The 19,604-nt window shown below is 35.6% G+C and overlaps 1 protein-coding gene and 1 long non-coding RNA gene across 3 annotated transcripts; one reads left to right on the top strand and one right to left on the bottom strand.

Moving 5' to 3' along the window:
* Positions 1-1,655: 1,655 nt before the first annotated feature.
* Positions 1,656-3,815, top strand: LOC135687268 (uncharacterized). Its single transcript, XR_010516180.2, has 2 exons — positions 1,656-1,887; positions 2,529-3,815. It is a non-coding gene; the product is annotated as an uncharacterized LOC135687268 (long non-coding RNA).
* A 5,440-nt stretch (positions 3,816-9,255) lies between these two features.
* On the bottom strand, positions 9,256-18,808 carry LOC135687351 (uncharacterized). 2 transcript variants are annotated; one of them, XM_065203891.2, is made up of 8 exons: positions 18,522-18,808; positions 16,709-16,779; positions 16,384-16,434; positions 14,534-15,973; positions 13,683-13,715; positions 12,026-12,298; positions 11,757-11,858; positions 9,256-11,370 (listed from the first exon to the last, which is right to left on the bottom strand). In XM_065203891.2, exons 1-8 carry the CDS (start codon positions 18,559-18,561, stop codon positions 11,236-11,238), a joined length of 2,145 nt encoding a protein of 714 aa, XP_065059963.2. In that variant the 5' UTR covers positions 18,562-18,808; the 3' UTR covers positions 9,256-11,235. The 2 variants fall into 2 exon arrangements, with proteins under 2 accessions (XP_065059963.2, XP_065059964.2); XM_065203892.2 differs by lacking the exon at positions 13,683-13,715 and having other exon boundaries at positions 18,522-18,798.
* Between the last annotated feature and the right edge of the window lie 796 nt (positions 18,809-19,604).

Below are 19,604 nucleotides of genomic sequence, written 5' to 3'. Positions count from 1 at the left end.
CGAAAATGCTAGTGCAACTATTGTCTTCATAAGAACAATTGATAAAATTTTTGACATCCTCAATTCACGGTTTGCATTTGCCAAAGGCTTTAAACGCCCAATAAGGTTGCAAAACCTTGAATATATCGAGCAAACTTTTGCCCAATCAGCAGAGTATCTTCTGTCCTTGAAATCCAGTGAAAGGCAATTGCTTGTGTTCAGTAGACGCAAAACTTTCATACTTGGTTTTCTAATGACAATGAAATCTATTATGTCAATTGCAAAGGAACTCTTAACTGCACCAGAAAGGCCATTTAACTATGTATTAACTTACAAGTTTTCCCAAGACCACATAGAGTTGCTGTTTGCTTGTATCCGAGGACGAGGTGGTAATAATAACAATCCAAACACCTTACAGTTTAAGTATGCCATAAGGAATTTGCTGCTTAAGAATTCAATTGTTGCATCGAGCCAGGCTAATGTCATGTCATTTGATGAGAATTGCACAGGTTCTTTATTCAGTTTAAAGTGGACAAAGCATAGATCTCCCATATGCGAATATCCAAGCAATGATGATGAAATGACTGATGAGGACGCAAATGCTTTGTCTGAGAGTCTTGATAGGATTTCCTTGTCAAACTTCTCTGAAAACATCATATACTACATTGCAGGATTCATTGTTCGTCGTATCATCAAAAAGCTTGATTGCTCTCAATGTTCTGAAGCCCTCATTCTCAATTGCATGTCAGAGGAACATGACTATGTGACAGCACCATTTTCCCTGTTTCTGGATAGAAAGAACAATGGAGGGCTTATAAAAGTATCATTTGGGGTGCACAAATTAATCACATTATGTGAGAAATCATTCCGGGAGAGAGTTAAAGGTACAAGGAAGGGAGACATGAAAATCAATTCACAAGTTGGATTGATACGGAGAATGACGAACGGCGTGCTACGAAGTCAAGGCGAAAACCTAAGCAAATTATTTCCATCGTTTTCCAAACATGCACACGAAATCGACCCAGTCTTTGAGGATGATCATCTCACACAAGTTGTGAAGAAAATTTGCGAGAAATACTTCCTTCTGCGTATGCAAACTTACGCCAAGCATTACACAAGGCAGATAGTAATGAAAAACACACCAAGTTTACGACACCGGATGAACAAATTAGTTTTGTTTAAAAACACATAAACTTAAAAAACCATAGCTTTTGCTGTTTGCTTCAAATGTTTCGTTTAGAAGTTTTTCGCCAAATATTAAATCCTTCATTTTAAGTGAAATATTTTATAAAGTAATTCGCTTCGAAGCTAGTTTGGTTTATTAAGGTAGGCAATGCACTGAAGCCTATGCACATTCAGTGCATTGGACGTGTAGTTAAAACAACTTACCTCCCATAGAAATCATTGCAAAAGGTCTTCCTCGGCACTGCTTTGCTTAAATTTGCACAATTTTGTCGAAAATGAAATAAAAAAAGCCTTTTCCTTCTGTTTTTCCAGTAGCACAAACAGTCGTCCTCCACACTTATTTGTTGTCTTTTGCCATGCATTCAAAATGGTAGCCGTGCGCATGACGGCCTCACTCGCGTCAACGGAAACCAATGGGAGTTCGCACTCTAGTGTTTATTTTTACCTCATTGGTTCGGCGTGCAAAGTCTCGTATCCCATGAGCCTCACTCTGGTCATTATAAAAACAAACCTGACGTCATTTCGAGCACAGTTCAGTGCCTGAATCTTGTGTTACCAAGAAACACTCGTTTAGAGGGAATTGGAAAGTACCCAAGTGGGAAAGAACTTAACCAAAAGTAAAGGTAATCGTTTAGCCCGAAGAAGAAGCAAGCAAAAGCCAAGACTACATTTGAAACTCAAAGAAAGAAGGGGACGGCCGGATAAAAAATGAAGCTTTCAAAAGTAGGTTCCGTTATGTTGACAGCAATTTTTTTATGTTTACCTTAACCGATTCTTTGTTTAAATCATAGGTGTAAAGCGGATATTTTTGAATCGAGAATAAGTCGAATCTTGAAATAAGTATTGATTTACTTGAGATTTGCCAAAAACCTTCAAGGCAAAAGCTGAGCGTTGTTTTATGAAAGTGCAGACTTAAATAACCTGTGGTGTGTGCATATTCGTCCTCTCCCAGATTTTTATATTTGACATTAGATTGTGTGCTTTTGAAAACTATATTCTTAAAAAACGATCAAATTCTTCTCGTTTATTTATCTCCTCATTTTCCATTGATAATCCTGATGCGATTTCGCCGGTCATGCCACTGTAGAATTTTTGGCGTAATCATATAATCTTAAAGTTCCGGTTCATAAATCAAGTTAAATAGCAGCACTGAAATAAGAAGTAATCGACACACATTTTCGCAATGCTACCAGGAGAATGATATTTGCATTTGCAAAAAGGCTGAAAGTTCTATTTTATAGATAAATAACATAAGAATGAAACATATATTGATTATTATTAATTTTTAGAAAGAAAAAAGTATTCTTGTAAAATGGTTTAATCATGCTAAGTCTGATTCTTGTCTATCTCTTCTCCAATTGCAGTTGATGTTTTGGAGGCACAAAGCACAGAAGAAAGAATCCAAAAAAGCTAGATCATCTTCATTCTCTTGTGTTGGCTCTAAAAAAGGGGGAAAAATAGATGAAGACTAAAGAAAAAAACTTATGCGCTCAAAGTCTGTGGGACACAAAACCTCAAGAAGCAATTCATTTATCCATTGGTTCAAGACTGTAAGGGAATGTGGTAATACATTAAAACTAATTGGAGACAAGTTGGAGAATGATCATTCACGAGCCAACAGTAGCGAGTCTTTATATATTGGTATTAAAGATATCAAACAGAGGTAAAATATAGCTGAGAAGTTATCAAGTCTGGTTATTTGAACATAGGCCAGTATACTATGGACAATATGTACTACATTAGTGCATATGTAGTCTGTGTATACTTGATGACATGACTCCTTGCTGTATGGAACAGGAAGTGTGTACTTATGATCTATGCATTGCATTGGTTTAAAGAGGAAAAGCATGGTTGAAAGAGAACAGAAACTGATTAATTGTTTTAAGAGAGCAAGGCTTTCTTCAGAAGTATTTTAGGATCTCATATTTTGTTTTAGAGAGTTAATTAGATGTGTCATTTTGTCTATTTATTTCAAATTTGGTTAATATTCTACATAACATTGAAGGTTAAATTACAGAAAAGTGATGTTATAAATGTTATTTAATTATTGGTAGATGTCAAATTAATGTTAAGTAAATTTGTTAAACATATTGGATTGGAACATGAGCTCTTTTATGCCACTTGATATGAGGATTCAAGTATTTTTTCTTATGGTCAAGAGACTACATCCAATTACTGAAAGTCCCATTTAATAGGTTGTGCATTTAAAGTTAGATTGGCAGTGTATCTCACAAGATTGCTATTTGATTGTACTCATTTTCTGACTAAATTGAACTGCTCTCAAAGAATACTCGCCATGTGTTGCTCCATTAGGGCACTTCCAATCAACTTGCCAAATAAAATGCCTAAAATAAGATTGAGCTCATTTGAAGAAAGATACTTAATAACTCATGAAATTAAATTATTAATTTTTGGGGTTCAATAATCTTTTTTGGTTTAGAAATGTATTTTTTTCTTTTGCATGTTAATTCACAGAGATTAACTAATTGATTGTTAATCCTGAAATAATTTGTCAGTGAAGAGGTTGTTAATGTGAAATCTGTTATGTCCAGAAACTAATTCATGTCAATTAAATACTTAAGGAACTTCTTGTGTTTACTTTGTATCCATGATACTTATAGGACATAAGATATTCTTATATTTTCTCTAAACAGCACTTTTTTTTGCTGAGCCTCAATACTCTTAAAGGTTTGTGACTCTGAGCTGGGAATTACCAATAAATCACTCTAGAGCAAAATAATGTGTAAATTTGGTAAGATTTTGGTGCATTTTTATACTTCTTGAAAAATATCTTTATAACTGAACATACTAGCATAATACATGCTTGATGAGTATATCAGACATTTTGCGCAAAAGCCTGCTTTTCTTGTTTGATACCATATTATCAGATGGTCTATTATCTATTTATCATAAATAGTCCAACTTTCCATGAATGTCAAGCTTGGTCATTTCTCTTAATAATTTCTTGAGTTTCATTAGTTTCAAGCCTTCTTAGAATAATATTTATAAAAATTTTATCTTATATAATAATGAGTACCATACTCCAAAATTGGCTTTGATAACAATCATCACTAAACTACTTTTTCTCTGATTGGTCTGTTTATCCCATGGAAGATATAGTATAGTAGAAATATCCCATGTTTTTAAGCCCTTAAGAATACAGTGTATTTTGGTCCCCCAAACACTTAAAATAACATTCTTACTTTCAAAAATAGAAACATTGTTAAAATGAAAATAGAAATTCTATTTACGGCAGCAAGGAAATGCCTCTCGAATACCAAAGGATTTCGGTTGCACAGTCTATGTAGAACCACAGTCATAGTTGTCGAAAGGAAGTTTTATGTTATGATGTCATGCTTAACGGAACACACAGGATGGAAGTGGGGGCGTGCGAGCAAAGACCATAGAGTATGGCAAAATACCGCCAAGGTATTTTCAGTTGTTAGACTGGTTAGATTACTCGTTAAAGTAGTTGCTCAGTGCGGTTTTAAAGAGCGTCTGTGTTCAAAGAGAAGTTCCCAAAATAATTTCGTTTTGTAGTACCTTTGAAACACGGACGGATTTGAGGGGCAAGGATTAGGGGGTGTTAGATAATGATGGGGTTTGTGCCACACCTTTCAGGCCTTTTCAGTTGACTGGAAACTGATGGAAGAGCCAGCTTTTAAAATTCAGTTTTTAACTTTAAGATAAGAAGATAGATAAAGCAATTTTTTGCATCATTTTATTACTACTGTCTACCAAAAGTTGCTTTTTACCGAATCAAAGCAAAATTTACCGGAGAATACAAAAATGTTGGGGGATGTCGCACCCCTTACACCTTCTGGTAAATCTGCCCCTTCTCTGAAATGCGGTGTGGAAATGTTGTTCGAATCCTCTCATAATGAATTAGGAAATATCAACCAGGAAGAAATTGGATTTGCTTCATAACAGTCACACTTTGCTAGCAGGAAATGCAGGCACGTGATTGCGTTTTGCTGTTGTATTTATTGGAATAGGGCTTGAAATGGTGATTCACAGTTGCAAGCGCAAACCGTGCTCAAACGAATGTTTGTCTTCCAGCTGTTAACACAAAATATGTACACTGTTACCCTGGGTACCAGAGCCGCAAAAATTCTTTGCTGCCGTTAAATTTTTGCGGCCCTGGTACCCAGGGTAGTACACTGTTCTACCATCTCGTTGTACTGGATTTCCTTTCGGTAGTATTCATAGGGCATTTTCTACCCCCTGGACAAGATAGTAGTAGATTTATGTGTTAAAATTGCTTTGAGAAACGTGGCTTAAGTATGCTACTTTCAGGGCATTTCTTAACATAATAACTTAGGGGGATGATTGTCTCTCCAGTCCCACTGACTTTCAATTGTTTTGAGCAATAGGCTATTGTCCTTCTTTCTATATAAACAAAGGCTTGCCCCCCCCCCCCATCTAATTTCTCTTCGGAAAGGTCATATTTTTCACAAATTTTTTTAGTGAGACAAGCAAGCAAGTTTCTTATAAATTCTGCTTATCTATGAGTATCGCGAGAAAAAATTGAAATTTGGACATTGTACTTCAATGTGTACGTTGGGTAGGCTTTTCTACGATTTGGAAACTAATGATTAAGGGATTAAAGCGGTTTGCTAACACGGTTGAATAGTATGTTGATGATGCCAGTCTAAATTTAGCAATACAGCAGGTGTATGACTCACTGCATGTTACCGACTTTAGCATGCACATCCTGAGTCAGACCTCCTTTCTGCGATTTATCTACTATTGTTCACCTTTCATACCTTGCATAGCATGCAAATACACTCATTCTTTTTATAAGAAAAAAAGGTCGATGTTGAGTACTCAAGTTTCTTAATGTTCTGGAAATTTCAATACTCATTGTTTCTCAAGAGTTTCTTAATTATGATGTCATGAATGATGATGTTATGAAATGTTCGTGACCTTTTTATCACGCCAAGAGATTCGCATCCGTTCCGATGCTGTATTTAGATGTGGGAAGTATATTTTTATCCCTTGCGTCTTAAGTTCTAGGCCAACAGGGCAATTTTGTTCTTGGATTGTACAAAATTTTGTTGTTCTCAGTTTTATCATGATTTAATAATTTCTTAATTTTTTTGCTTCGAGTACTGAAGTTTCTTAATTTTTTTCTGACTGTCCAGTACTCGTTTCTTATAGCCAGTTTCTTATAAAAAGAATGAGTGTAACCAAACTTTCATGGTTTGCCATCCACAAATCCAAATAAATGGATAGCCATGGTTTAATTCAAATCTACAAGACTTCATTGGAGTTAAGCCATAATAAAAAGAAATCTTTCTTTTGACTATGGTTTAGCTTCAATTTAGGCAACAAGTCTTTTCGTATATAAATAGCCAGGGACGCTGGAGAAGGGGGCGCGGGGTTTAACCGCCCCTGCTGCCTTTCGATAGGGGGCATGGGGGCCAAAGTACCCTTAACAGGTGTCCAAGCAGTAAAAATCTTCGTAAGTGGCCGTTTGTTATTATCAAAAGATTCATATGAAATTCCGACTGTACTGCCTTATCATTGACGACACTTACCTACAATAGATCGAAACATAGGCGTAGACTTGCATTTTTTCAGGGGGGGGGGGGGGGGGCTCAACAAATTAATGACAATTCCTAATGGCAGCTGCTGATGTCACAGGATAGAAAATGGATTAGCTAAGGGCTTAAAGGCGATTTTTTCGTGCATTATCGATGAAGAAGAAACACACAAGAGATTATGGAAAGTTTATTTTTAAATCATAATTATTTTCTTTAGGTTGAGATCATCAGTTCTATTTAGGCACTCAAAATGTTTATGCGTGGAACCAATAATATAACAAACTAATCTAAAAATTGGTGAAGCACTTCCTTATTTTCCAAGGGGGGCTCCGCCCCCCCCCCTCGGTTTTCCTCAGGAGGGGCTGAACCCCCAGAGCCCCCCCTAAGTTTACGCCTATGGATCGAAACAAAATGACAGTTTCGAAAGAACTGTTAGTATCTGGGAATTATTTTTCAAATGCCCTTTTACTCAAGCCTGCCCCCCTTGCCCCTTGGTCGTTCCAACGTCCCTGTAAATAACATTTATTGCTATTACCGAAACAGGAGGTGTTATTTCTTTTGGTGCTTTTATGATGTGCTTTTATCTTATTCGTTGGCCAATTGTGAATAAGAACTTGTCTGAATTGTTTCTCTGCTTTAAATGAAAAAATGCGATGAAAAGTCTAAGAAAAAATGAAAAGTCTCCAAGAGAGAGGAATTGTTTGTGTTCCTTTGTTAGAAAAAGGGGCATGTGGTCTCTTTTTATAACATGTATGTCTTTCAAACGAAAAGATTCAAATGATGTGGTACACCTTATTGGCTGATGGCCACGCTTACATACAGCGTCGAGCGAGCGTCGAGGTGCCGTTCTAAAAAGTTAGGAAAGGCTCTGAGCTGTAGCAAACTCAAGATACCACACCCATGACCCCATCAAATATTCTTGCGTTCTGTTTATAAGGCTCTCTTTCGTGTCATAGTTGTGTGTATGAAGTCAATGAAACAATCTTCTGACTTAAAGAATGAAAGTTTTAACAAGGGGCTAAGTCCCTCTCCACGACGGAACCTTTGGTTCAGGGGTCTCTGACGTATCTTTGGCAACGGCAGTAAGGGTGAAAGAAAAATGAAAAGCCACAGAGACACTTCGTTTGACATTCTTCGTGAAATTCCTCTGATTCTTCAAACATTGACGCTGCATACATCATAACAAGCTAATGTAGTATTTTAAATAATATAATCATTAAAGCAGGTGTCGAAATTTCCATTCAGTAATCGAGAGACTGGAAAATTACATTTTAAAATAGTGTTTGTGACTGAGATGCAACCGAAAATGTCCAACAAATCTTTACTTATAAGGTCACTTCGGGAAAAAAGACTTGTATAAACAATTTGGGATTCAATGATGTTTGCTCAACTATGTTAATTACGATAACACAAAGAGTCTGAAATATTTCCACTGCTTGAGGGTATGTAGACATAAATCGAAATTGAAATTATTATAAAAGGATTCATAACTATCTAAACGTAAAACAAACATAAATATATTAATAATTGCCACTCATAGAACAATCGATTTTTTAGAATTTCTCCATAGCAAAACTCGTTTACCAAATCAAATTTCCGAAAAATCTGCCTAAAATCTTTGTGAATTTTTAGAACTTGCCTGTAGATACAAGCATTTGTGCTGCTTTCAGGTTAACTAGTTTTAGAGACTTCCTCTTTAGCCCATGAACAATCTAATTTCCCTCAGCATTCTGTGTATCATGGACCTATTGCCCTTTAATGGTACTAGATAAAGTGACTGATGCTGAATTTATTTTAAAGAATTGTTATCACTGCACAAATTCAAAACTTTTAAAATTTGGGTGTCACCTTTTGAAAATTTTCATGACCACAACCATTAAACAAAATGGATTATGAAAAATCTCGATAGGTTTTAGATACTGAACAAATTTCAAATAGATTCCATATATTATGATCAATGCTACTGTTATGTGTCCACTGGCAGTTGCTTCAATTTTGCTTTTTCAATGCCAAATCTCTTTATTTGAGTTTTATCACTGCACAAAATTTGAGTTTATCACTGCACAATAACGATTTATAACTGCACAAATTGACTATCACCGCACATTAAAATAAACCCTGGACTGATGAGAAAATTGTTCGGATATATGATATGTACTGGTGGTTTCACTTAGAACTAGAGAAAACAATTCTCTAGAAAAATTATTTTCAATAGATTGCAGTGAAGAAAATAAATGAATAAAAGAGCAACAAAAAAATAAAGAGGCTAAAAGAAAATTGGTTCTACCACTAAATAAACAAGTGAATTTTTCAAAAGGACATTTGCGTAAGCTATAGTAAAGCCTTTCTTCGAATATTTGACGAAAAACCTGGTCACTGACAAATAAAGATACTCGAAACTTTTGAGATCTGCTGCTAATTCATAGCCTCGCTGCTTAAATTTCAATTTCTGGAAAACTGGGAGAGGATATGGGTTATGTTTGAAAAATGTTAAATAGATATTCCTACAGCAAATGAGAGAAAAGAAAAGCCCAGAAAAACCCTGTTTGATCTGTGTTATCAAGAGCTTTTTTCTTAAAGAACAGTATCGCTTTTTGTCACCTACAACAAATATTTAACATAAGAGCAAATTACTCTTAATATGAGCAATTATGTGGCAATTAATTAAATGCAAAAATTTTACGCAACGTAATACATTCATGTATAGAAGAGCAAGACAACCATTATAAACAACAAATAATACATTCGAATGCTTTTTGACGTCATTTTAAACTTGGGATTAAACCATATACAATTAAACCACATATCCTTTGTAACTATGTTCAAAGTTTGATTATTGTAAATATTTACTCGTAACATTGGGCATTCCATTAGTAAACAAGGAAAAAAGTCTCACCGTTTCGTACGTTAAGTTAATTAAGCAGTAAACTGACAATTTTCAACTTAAATTACAAAGATATTCCATCATAGATATATGGTGGAAGAGGCAATGATTCTCAAAGTAATGAATTACTTATTAATAAATTAATTAATATTTTGGGTAAAATGATTAACCAAACATAAAGATGTCCCTTTTTTCGCTGTGTTGGATATTCTATTCATCATTAATGAAATCTAAATGGATAACTGGTTTTCATTCTATTCTGAAAATTGAAGATAAGCCGAAAAAATATTTTATAAGGTATTGTAATTTACCTACCTACGATATGAATAGTGCAGTGGTGGAATTTGTGGGGGTGTGTGTGGGGGGGGGGGGGCGATCGCCAGGTAAGAATTTTTCGGCAAATCTGGTTTTGGTTGAAAGAAACTTCGTTTGCTCACGGCTAAAATTTTCGCCGGCAAACCTTGGCAGTCCTGCGGGCAAAGCCAAAGTTAGGGGTCTGGAACACAGGCTAACTTTTGATTTGACAATCACGTTTCCCTTATCGGCAAGGAGACAAGTGAGTATGTAAATCACTAACAATCCCTTATATTGTTTTTTCTACACCAAGAACGGCCGAAACGCTCACCAGGGAGGGAACAACTGACAGATTTAAACGCATTACAAACTTTGTATGCATGGAAATATACACAAAGTATGACAACCAAAAATGTGTCAAATCAAAATCCAACCAATGGGTCATTAATTTAAAAAAATCTTTCTTATCGATGCTATAAATATTTTATATGCATTTTCTGGCCATATTCAGAATATCATATTTCGAAAATTTTCTTGCTGCCAACCGTGGTGGCGGCTTTTACTTAACTATTGAGCAACATAAACATTCCCCCCTCACTTGCAATGAAGTTTCCCCCGGCTCTTTCCACGGTACCAATGTTCTGATCTCAGCTCAAACAATCAATGTACCTGGCTGCTCAACCCAGGATCGGAAAAAAACATTGACCCTCACCCTCGTCATGTTCAAATTGCAATTATCATATGACATGAACAAATTTCATAGAGTCCCCCCCCCTCCCCCCGGTAAAATGTTACGACTAAATCCCTGCTAGAAATCTGGGCAAAGTTTTTGTTGGCTTTTGCCCCCCCCCCCCACCACCCCCAGAAAATATGCTCAATTTCCGCCACTGGAATAGTGGTTGAAATACAGCGACATCAATCTTAAAATAGTAAGATATGTTTTTAAGAAAGCTGTTCGGTTTATAGGGCTGAAAACTATGTTGAAAACAGATTAAAAAAACTAAATTCCACAATTTCTACAAATTCCAGAAACACAAAACCGGCTTTCTTGGTTGTACAGTGCAGACATCGTGTTTGAAATACCTTTTACCATGCACAAATTGAAACATTTTCACAGTATTGATACAGCCCTTTTTTCAAACTAACGACCTAGTCAGTATTTAAGCTCTTCATAGTAAGGAACGTATATCTATAATTTACAACATTAAAGAAAGGAATTTCGGATGGAAGCTTAGATAGAGTCTGATTAATACTGGAGATTGGTTTTTACAGGAAAGAAATTTATTTTCATACATTCTTTGCTTGCCAGTTTCAATAAATGCTGGAATTTCTTACGCTTTTTAACTGCTATTCATCTAAACTTGTCAGGTATTCAAAAACAGCTTCATTTTCTTTGTCTGTGTTAATAAGTGCATCGTGCACCTTTTGAACAGGAAAACCTAACTCCTTCCATTTGTTTGTGTGACTTAAGTAGTTCAAAATCTACAAAGGAAACAAAAAGGGCGCATATACGTAATACCTTTACATAGATATTTTACTACCAAATAAAACTTCTAAAAACCCAGTCTTCTGAGAATAAAACATTCACAAGCTTGATTCAAGACTTTGAAATTTTCATTATCTTAGAACATAAAAATCATAGGTTGTATAGCTAATAACCTAGAGGATGTTTGTTGCTACAACAAATATCACTACCACACTCAAGCCAAGCAGTATTCTGTGAGAAATTTTCAAAGATGTACCTTCTTGGAGTAAAAGAGAAGGAACAATTTTATGAATTGTGTTAAAAAGTAAATTAATTGAATAGAGTTTAACTGCGGGAAATGGGCAAGCAAAGGTTATTTTGAATGCAGCAGGCACATACTCACAGTTTCATTGTCATTTTTATTGTTGATTATCGCCATCTCAACATCATCTGCATCATAACCCAAGTCACTTATTTGTTGAACCCGGAGAAGAAAATCGATGATCTAGTGTTGGAAAGAAAAACCAGCCTTGATAAGAACTGCATAATCAACGATAGTAACTGAGTACTAAGAGATCATAAAATAAATCTATGCCTGAGAAAATGGTGGAATTTATGAGTTGGTTACGGTTTAGATACTGTATTTATAAACAACTAGTAAGCTAAACTGACCTCCTTTTCGTCAAACTCCAGTCTCTCTACTGCCCTAGCGGTTCTAGCTTTTGAGAATCCCATTCCAGTGATCATGTTTGCCAATGACGCTTCCTGTGGTGACAAATTCGGAGTGGGATCTGGTAACCAGCTTAACTTCTCTTGCTTAAAACTATGCTTTGAAAGACTAGACGAAGTGTTGATATGTTGGGCACCTGACGTTCTTGGGGGACTAGGTGTTGCTATTGGAGGTAATGGCTCTGAAGAACTCAGTCTCCTTCTTCGATTAGTCTCCTGCAATAAAATACATTACAATAACTCCCTGAGTAGTTGATCCACTGAGATGTACACAATGAGCACGGAATTGAACCATTCTTATAAAAACAGCTAAAGAATTCGTTTTGCTTAGAACAGTTATGGCGATTTAATATGTTTAAAGAAAATCAAGCATATACTAATGCTGCATCGAAAGGCAGGGTGCTTTAAAAGGAGGAAGAAAAAAGGAAGGTACCAAAGAACATCTGAAAAATCACAGTTCGGATAGAGACATTCTTTGCAAATGCCTCTACATAAAAATTCATACGCCAGGAAATAATCATAACTCCCTCAGATACCACATCTGACAAAAGTAAAGAATATATAGGACATCATAATTAATAACTTCAATAATTGCCAAGAAGATCTTCCTACATGTCTAAGATAAGATTTTGCAGGCAACAAAGAGAGGAAAAAGCAGGCTCCTTTTAACCAACAAGCAGGCCTCTTCTCGCTTATTTCATTGCCTTGACGCCACTTTTCCTTACCTAAATAGCATTTAGTTCTAGCAGCGGCTTAACAAATTGAGGCAACAGGAACATAAATTCAATGTCTATCGGTACAGTTAATTATAACACAGCGGGGCGGAGAGCGAGTACTAACCACGGCAAACAGGATGGTATCTAAACGCTGCTTGTTTATGGTAAAAATCTGTAATTGAACTGAAGCAATATTTGTGAATTGCAGGTTTAGATCTTCCGACAACAAACTGCACTAAGAAGCAAAACTATTGCGGAAGATTGTGCCCGTTGTTTGGAGGTGATATCTCAAAGGCTTTAGAGGTAATTTCTCTCTCTAAAGAAGAAATCATTATATCTCTTTGCTTTGTTTGTTTTAAGGAGGCCCCGTTTAACACCAGTTTTCCTAAAGTGGCGTAATTCAACAAGGTGCTAAATCGATCTTGATTTAAATCGAGCTGATCAGATCAGCCAATTTATGTTTACTTCAAATCGAATTTAGAAGTATGGCGTCTTCTTTTATAATATTTTAAATTTGAATCAAACCATAAAATAAATTCCTACAAGATACCTTTAGATTTTCAATTACAGATAAAACTGCTCTCAGTCGGCTGAATACAGCGAATAGAAGACGTAAAGTCTACAAACAGATTATTACTGTAGGTTTGGCCTGGTTCAAAGAGCTTAGAACCAAAAACCAGATAACAGTGACTTAATAGTAAAAAGGAATGATTTCATACGGTTTTATCTCATCCAATATTGACTGTTCTATTTATTAGTCTTATTTCTTTAGGAAGGCCTGTTTCTTGTAGATTACACGGTTAAAAGTAAACAATTTTAAAACAAATCTTTTGATGTCGTCACCACTCAACACTATTCAGCTGATTTATGAATTGTTTAGTCACCTGGGTTTTGACGTTCCTTTTAGGCTGTAATGGCTGGAACACAAAAAATAAAACCTTTTATCTGATTTTATTCTTTATATACCTAGATTTAATTCTAGCTTGATCAATATTGAAAATCCAATTATACATGGTTCGTTATATATTAGGAACATAAAATTTTTATCTTAAAGTTCAATTAATGAAAATTACTGTTTACCGGTCTGTCGATAAAGTGTGCGACATCATATAGGCAGAGCTTTTCATGTTATTTGGTGTATAAAACAGAACGGTTCTAAGTTGCTACTTCGAGTTTGAGGCTTAATGCTACTATCCGGCAACTGTTGAAACTACTCTCGATATGATTGCTTTTATAGAGAGAGTGGTTTCAAGAGTTGCCTGATAATCGCATTAAGCGTGAAACTTGGAGTAGCAACTTAGAATCGTCCTGTTAAATTTAAATTATGTTGGAAGATTGTAAACATATTGTCAAGTCAGTGACGAAACTAAGATATCTTGTCAATTGCACCCTTAGCAACAACACAACAATCAAATTCAAACTATTTTTAGACATCAAATTAGTCGTAATTAATGTAACTGCTACTCATATGGAAAATAAAATATTTCATCAGTGGAATTTTTGCGACCCTTTCATTCTTATCTTTATACTATTTCATAAGTCACGACATGAAATAAATAAATCTATATTTGAATGTTGACACTCATGCTGATAATTACATTCCTTTTGAAATGAAATTTATTTCATTTTTTTAAAGGAGAGATTACAATGAGTCGTAGCGTCATTAGAAAACTGCCAAGTAATGTTAACATGATCAAAAATCACGTAGAATACAGTTGGAATGTAAATTGTATACCTGAAGAGATGGAAATCTCATTCTTCTCTCGGTGTCACTCATGGAGGAATTTTCTTGTTGTGCACTTATTGTTGATGAATCAAATGTTTGATTAGTCGTGAATTGTAAATTCCTTGGTGATAGTTGCAATGATGTCACTATTCCAGACTGAGGTTTAGGTACATTTGGCAATTGTGTCGTATCATTTTGAAGGGGATTTTCAATTGTTGCATTAGGATCATTTTGATTTGAGCTACTATTAAATTCTCTTAGTCTATTAAGCTGGAAGTGTCTCATTATATTGTCAATTCTTGAAGTTGATAGAAGGGGTTCTTGAGAACAGTTTGATGCACTCCCTGTAACCCCATTTTCTGTCATCCTTCCTGCTTCTGCAAGATTTGGCAAAGACCTTGAATTTGCTTTATTTAGACTTCCTCTAGCCTTAAGATCTAAGTCACTTCCTTCATATCTTTTTGGAAAAAAAGCACTGTCTCTTTCTAGTGACTTTCCTTGTTCACCCCTAAGGTTTCCCAAGTGTTCAAACTCTCTGATTCTACTATTACCATGTTCTAAATGTGAAACTGAGTCCAATGAAAATCTAGTATCATTTGCTTTCCTTGTTGAAAATCTCATATCCAAAGGAATGTGGCCACTAAATGGTAAAGATGAGTTTTTGAATACAGGATCTGGGAACCTCCCTAGATTAGGTTGGCCAGTAATGTCTTGACCATGATTAAATTGATTCATATTCTGGTAATTTGAAGACACTGGAAGTGAATCAAATGGCTGACCAGGCTGCAAGCTTGCAGATGGTTGTGATGAAACAGGTAGCACTTCGTTTTGCCTTTGATCAAACTGCAGATGTAATGGCAAAGTAGTGTTTGTTGCCATAGACTGCACTGGCTCAATATCAGGTATTAGTGATGCTGTAGCTATCTTACTAGTTTTCACTTCAGCTGGTTCTTGATTTGTTGTCACTGGAGTATTAAAGATTGAAAAATCAATTTGAGACTCGACATTGTCATCACTCTTGGTCTTTCTAGATCTTTTGTTGGTTTTACAGCCAGGCTGCAACACACTTTTCAACTCATTAATATCATCAAGTGTTTGTAGCTCAACAAGTTCAAATGGAGTTGCAAAATTATCTTCAAACTCTGAAAAGTTAAAGCATTTTGAAGTATTTTTATTTACTTGTTTAGCCAGTGGATCACTGTTGATCTTGACTGGTTCTAGAATTGAAGTTTCAGAAACATCATTATGAAAGACTGAAGCAGCACCATCTGCTTTCTGTAGTGAGTCTTCATCTTCATCAGAATTGTCATCAATGTTTGCTTCTTCAATGTTATCATCCAGTGATCTTGCTGTAGCATTTATCAAACTTGAATGTTCCTTCTCACTCTCCTCTTGAAGTTGCTCTCGCTCTGCCAACTTGATAACATCTTCTTCAAATTTGAAATCAAACTAAAATACAGTTAGAGCCTATAAATACTCTAACTGTAATCTTATAGAACAAGAATAGATAACTGAAAAAAAATTTAAAGTGGGAGGGGGATCTTCCCTGCCAGCAAAGGGAGCAGAAAATGTTGGTGACCAGACCCTTTATATTAGCTTAAAATACATTTCAGAATATTTTTGGGGCCATTTTCTTGAATCATTTTGAAAAAACTTTAAGGCATGCTTTTGTTATGTGTGATCAATTTCAGCCATAAAATGGAAATAGACCCCAGCTTATTCTGTTTAGGTTAAGTAATAAAAGGATTTACTGCACTATTCTTTTCTTCTATTCTTTTCTTTAATTCTTTGGGGCTGGAGCCCCCACCCTAACCTTTGGCACGGCACATGTTCTTAAGACAAAACTAAAAAAGGCATACCTCAAAATCGTCTTCATATTCAAAAGATTTCCATCCAATTGGTAAATGAATCTGTAAATATAAATTACAACATTCTTTAAAAACCAATTATTCACAAAACGTTCAAAATCCATTTTAAGTCTAAAGTTCAAAATTAAATCAAACAAAAATCTCTTTGATAACCTTTAGGAGTTTTTTCAAGAAAACTTGAAATATAAGTCTAGCTTGTAGGGGTTGGACCCCTTAGATGACTAGCCCAAGTAAATGGCACCAAGCAAATACCACACTGTTGCATATCAATGATACCTTAAAATTATACAATAACCATTTGCCTGGCACTAATTACCTTATTTGGTGGCCTGAATTTATCGCTTATCTTCACCATCACTCCTTCCAAAATTGAGAAATTCCATGTAACTAAAAAAAATGAACAAAATCCATTATAAGGGCAGTCTTCATAACTTCATGTCTGTGATAGCAAGGGCATTTATCAGCACATACACAAAGCAAAATAATGCCAGAAATTTATCACATGAATGAGTCAGATCTTTGATTGATTGTTGTTTTTGACCCTCCTAGGACTAAAGTTATTCAAAGAAATTGTGGAAGTTGCTTCCAGAAGCTGAGCAACATTGCCTTATTCTTACACTCTTCTCAGAGGAGATATGACGTCACACACCGGCTGAAAAATTGCATTGTGCAGCAAACAAAGCACACGAAAATTTCCAATCTCAAAATCAATATCTTGTGGTAAAGCGTTAACAGAGTTTTAGGCTGACCCTGGATAATTAACTAAAGGTAAGGCCAGTGACGGGAACTGAAGGGGTATGGGGGCAGCTGTTCCACAGCTTTTGCCAAATTGTGGGTTAAAACAGTTTTTAGTGCTTTTGTGGGTAAATTTTGTCAGCAAATTTGCTTGTTTTTGTGGGTTTGCTCCCCCACCTGAAAAATGATTTGTCACTGGGTAAGGAAGTCATTGCTAATGTTTCAAATTTCAAATTGAAAGAGCCATTAAACCCAAAAATTGATTGAAGAGCTAACTTTTCCTTGAGTTAAATTTCTTTCACAAGTCAACTTTTCAGCCTAGATCTTTCTACACTTTTCACATATAATAATTTAAATTTGCATTTCTAAATATATAAGTTTATTGTTGATGTATATCAAAGGAAAGCCTGATACAACTTCAAACACCAAGACATCATTTAATTAGTAGTTGCAGGATTGGCATTAGTCACTTAATTTGTATAACAGTGTCTCAGGTTAAAAGCACATTTTCCAGAACGGATTGTAAAATACACTGGGATAAACTTCCAAATTTGAATAGAATTTGCTTTTGGTAGTATTAAAGATAATCCACTGGAAAATATTTTTGTGTGGACAAGTTAATTTTGAAAATTTGAGACTGCATGCTTGAAATCAGGTGCACTTAGAAATTTGTTTTGTAAATATTGTAAAATATTATTGACTACTTAGGGACTTTGCACAGCCAATATGAAACAGCTTGCAGATGGGAAATTTGTGGATGCAGACAATATATGGCATAGGTGAGTCGCTGTTTCCTCTCTGGAAGATAATTTTTTATGTCAAACAAGAAAAAAAATTCACAAAATAATGCAGCATAAAGGATTGATATGTTCAGTCAAAAGTTTTCCATAACAGGCAAGATAAAAACTTAAAGTTGTAACAAAACGCTGAATGAATGATCTAATCTGCCTAAAAACTTTTAATTTATACATCCAGCTAGACATATATGCGTTTGAGTTGGACATATTGGAGAAAGTTTAGATCTACATAGATTAGTAACATTTAAGCAGTCAAAGAATATTTATTGCACAAGCAAAGCTTCATCATTTTTACTCTGATGAAGCTCTAGATGCCAGGGTAAAATAACAGTATTCCTTAAATTTAATTTATTTAAAAATAATATCTCATTAAATTGGATTTTCGTCGTCGTATCGCTTTGTTCCTGACTATTTTTGTTAAATAACTTGGACTGACGGGAGCTAGCAGATTTGACGTAAAATTAATTCACATGACATTAAGGAAGAATTAATGCTTCCAAAATGATTTTCTCTGCAATATCCCCAAAAAATACCTAGGCTTCTTGACCTCTGTCTGTTTAGGAGTAAAAGACAGGAAGGACTAGCTACGTTACTCACAGCTATGACTTCGATCAAAACCTGTCCCTCCATCAGCCATATCCACACAGCTCCAGTTGCACTTGTTTAGACCCTAACTGGCATGCATTTCTCCTGGTTTTAGTTCACAGTTTAGCGAAAAAGAACCCTGAAAGCAATGGGACGCCAATACGGCCGGCAGCTGCAAACTAATCGTCCGCCATTACTAATTCAATGCATCAACATACTGAGACTTGAACGCAATGTCATTTATCGATAGGGCCCAGTCTCTTCCTTGTAAACTTTGGCGCATATGATGTAATCTCACAAAGTCAAGACCACAGACTTCTTCCTCTCCTCATTGGTAATGCCTTTTTCAAACAGGAATGAAAATGTATTTAAAACCTGTCAATTCTGCTACACAACAGAAATCTCAAATGAGGCTAGATTTCTCGGCAGTGTTGTACTCCTATCTATAGCATAGCAGATGCAAACAATTCCAAATAACATTGAATTCCTCCTATTCGGCCAAAATACTTCCTCAAACGTGCGAAACAGGGTTTCTTTGCGCTCTATCAACAATTCCCTTTTCAAAAAGGACCTCTGACGAAGGGGGACCGGGGGCTATACCCTTACTGTTTTGCCAATCAATAAAGCCTTTTTCAAATTCTTTGTCACGAGTGATACTCCTCCCCCCCCACCCCACTTTCCAACCTTCATTTACATTTACATTTACAAGGGTTAATCAGCAACCTCAATATTGAGGGCTCCGCTGATGAAATATGATTGGCCACTGCATGTACAGCCGTTTGACAAAACTTGGTTGGGTTGAAAGTAAGGGGTTGGTGATTACGGAGCTCACATGCAGGGGCCTAAAGTAATAATAAAAAGAAAGAATAGGGTGATTAATCAACAAAAGGAAATTAGTTTAAAATATTACTTTACTGTTGACAAGAGTGTCTTAAATGAGTCCATGGTTGATGCTTTCACAACATGGTTTGGAAGAACGTTCCAGTCCTTCATGGTGCGAGGGAAAAAATAATAATTTAAATAGTCTGTGTCTGTCCTAGGTAGGATGAAGGCGAAGTTATTATAATTTCTATTTTGTCTGAGACACGGTTTAAA

Source organism: Rhopilema esculentum, chromosome 20 (genome assembly GCF_057945365.1).
Source record: "Rhopilema esculentum isolate cy_ngs chromosome 20, ASM5794536v1, whole genome shotgun sequence".
Lineage (NCBI taxonomy): Eukaryota > Metazoa > Cnidaria > Scyphozoa > Rhizostomeae > Rhizostomatidae > Rhopilema > Rhopilema esculentum.
The sequence above is the reverse complement of the archived record's forward strand: the minus strand, read 5'-3'. Positions and strand labels throughout refer to the sequence as shown.

Excerpts from the sequence above, each read along its gene's own strand:
- LOC135687351 (XM_065203891.2), bottom strand. The coding sequence starts at position 18,561 with ATGGCTGATGGAGGGACAGGTTTTGATCGAAGTCATAGCT. Across the intron at positions 12,299-13,682 it reads AAAGGAACGTCAAAACCCAG|GAGACTAATCGAAGAAGGAG; the intron begins GTGACTAAACAA and ends ATTTTATTGCAG. Across the intron at positions 11,859-12,025 it reads TGGAGTTTGACGAAAAGGAG|ATCATCGATTTTCTTCTCCG; the intron begins GTCAGTTTAGCT and ends TTCCAACACTAG.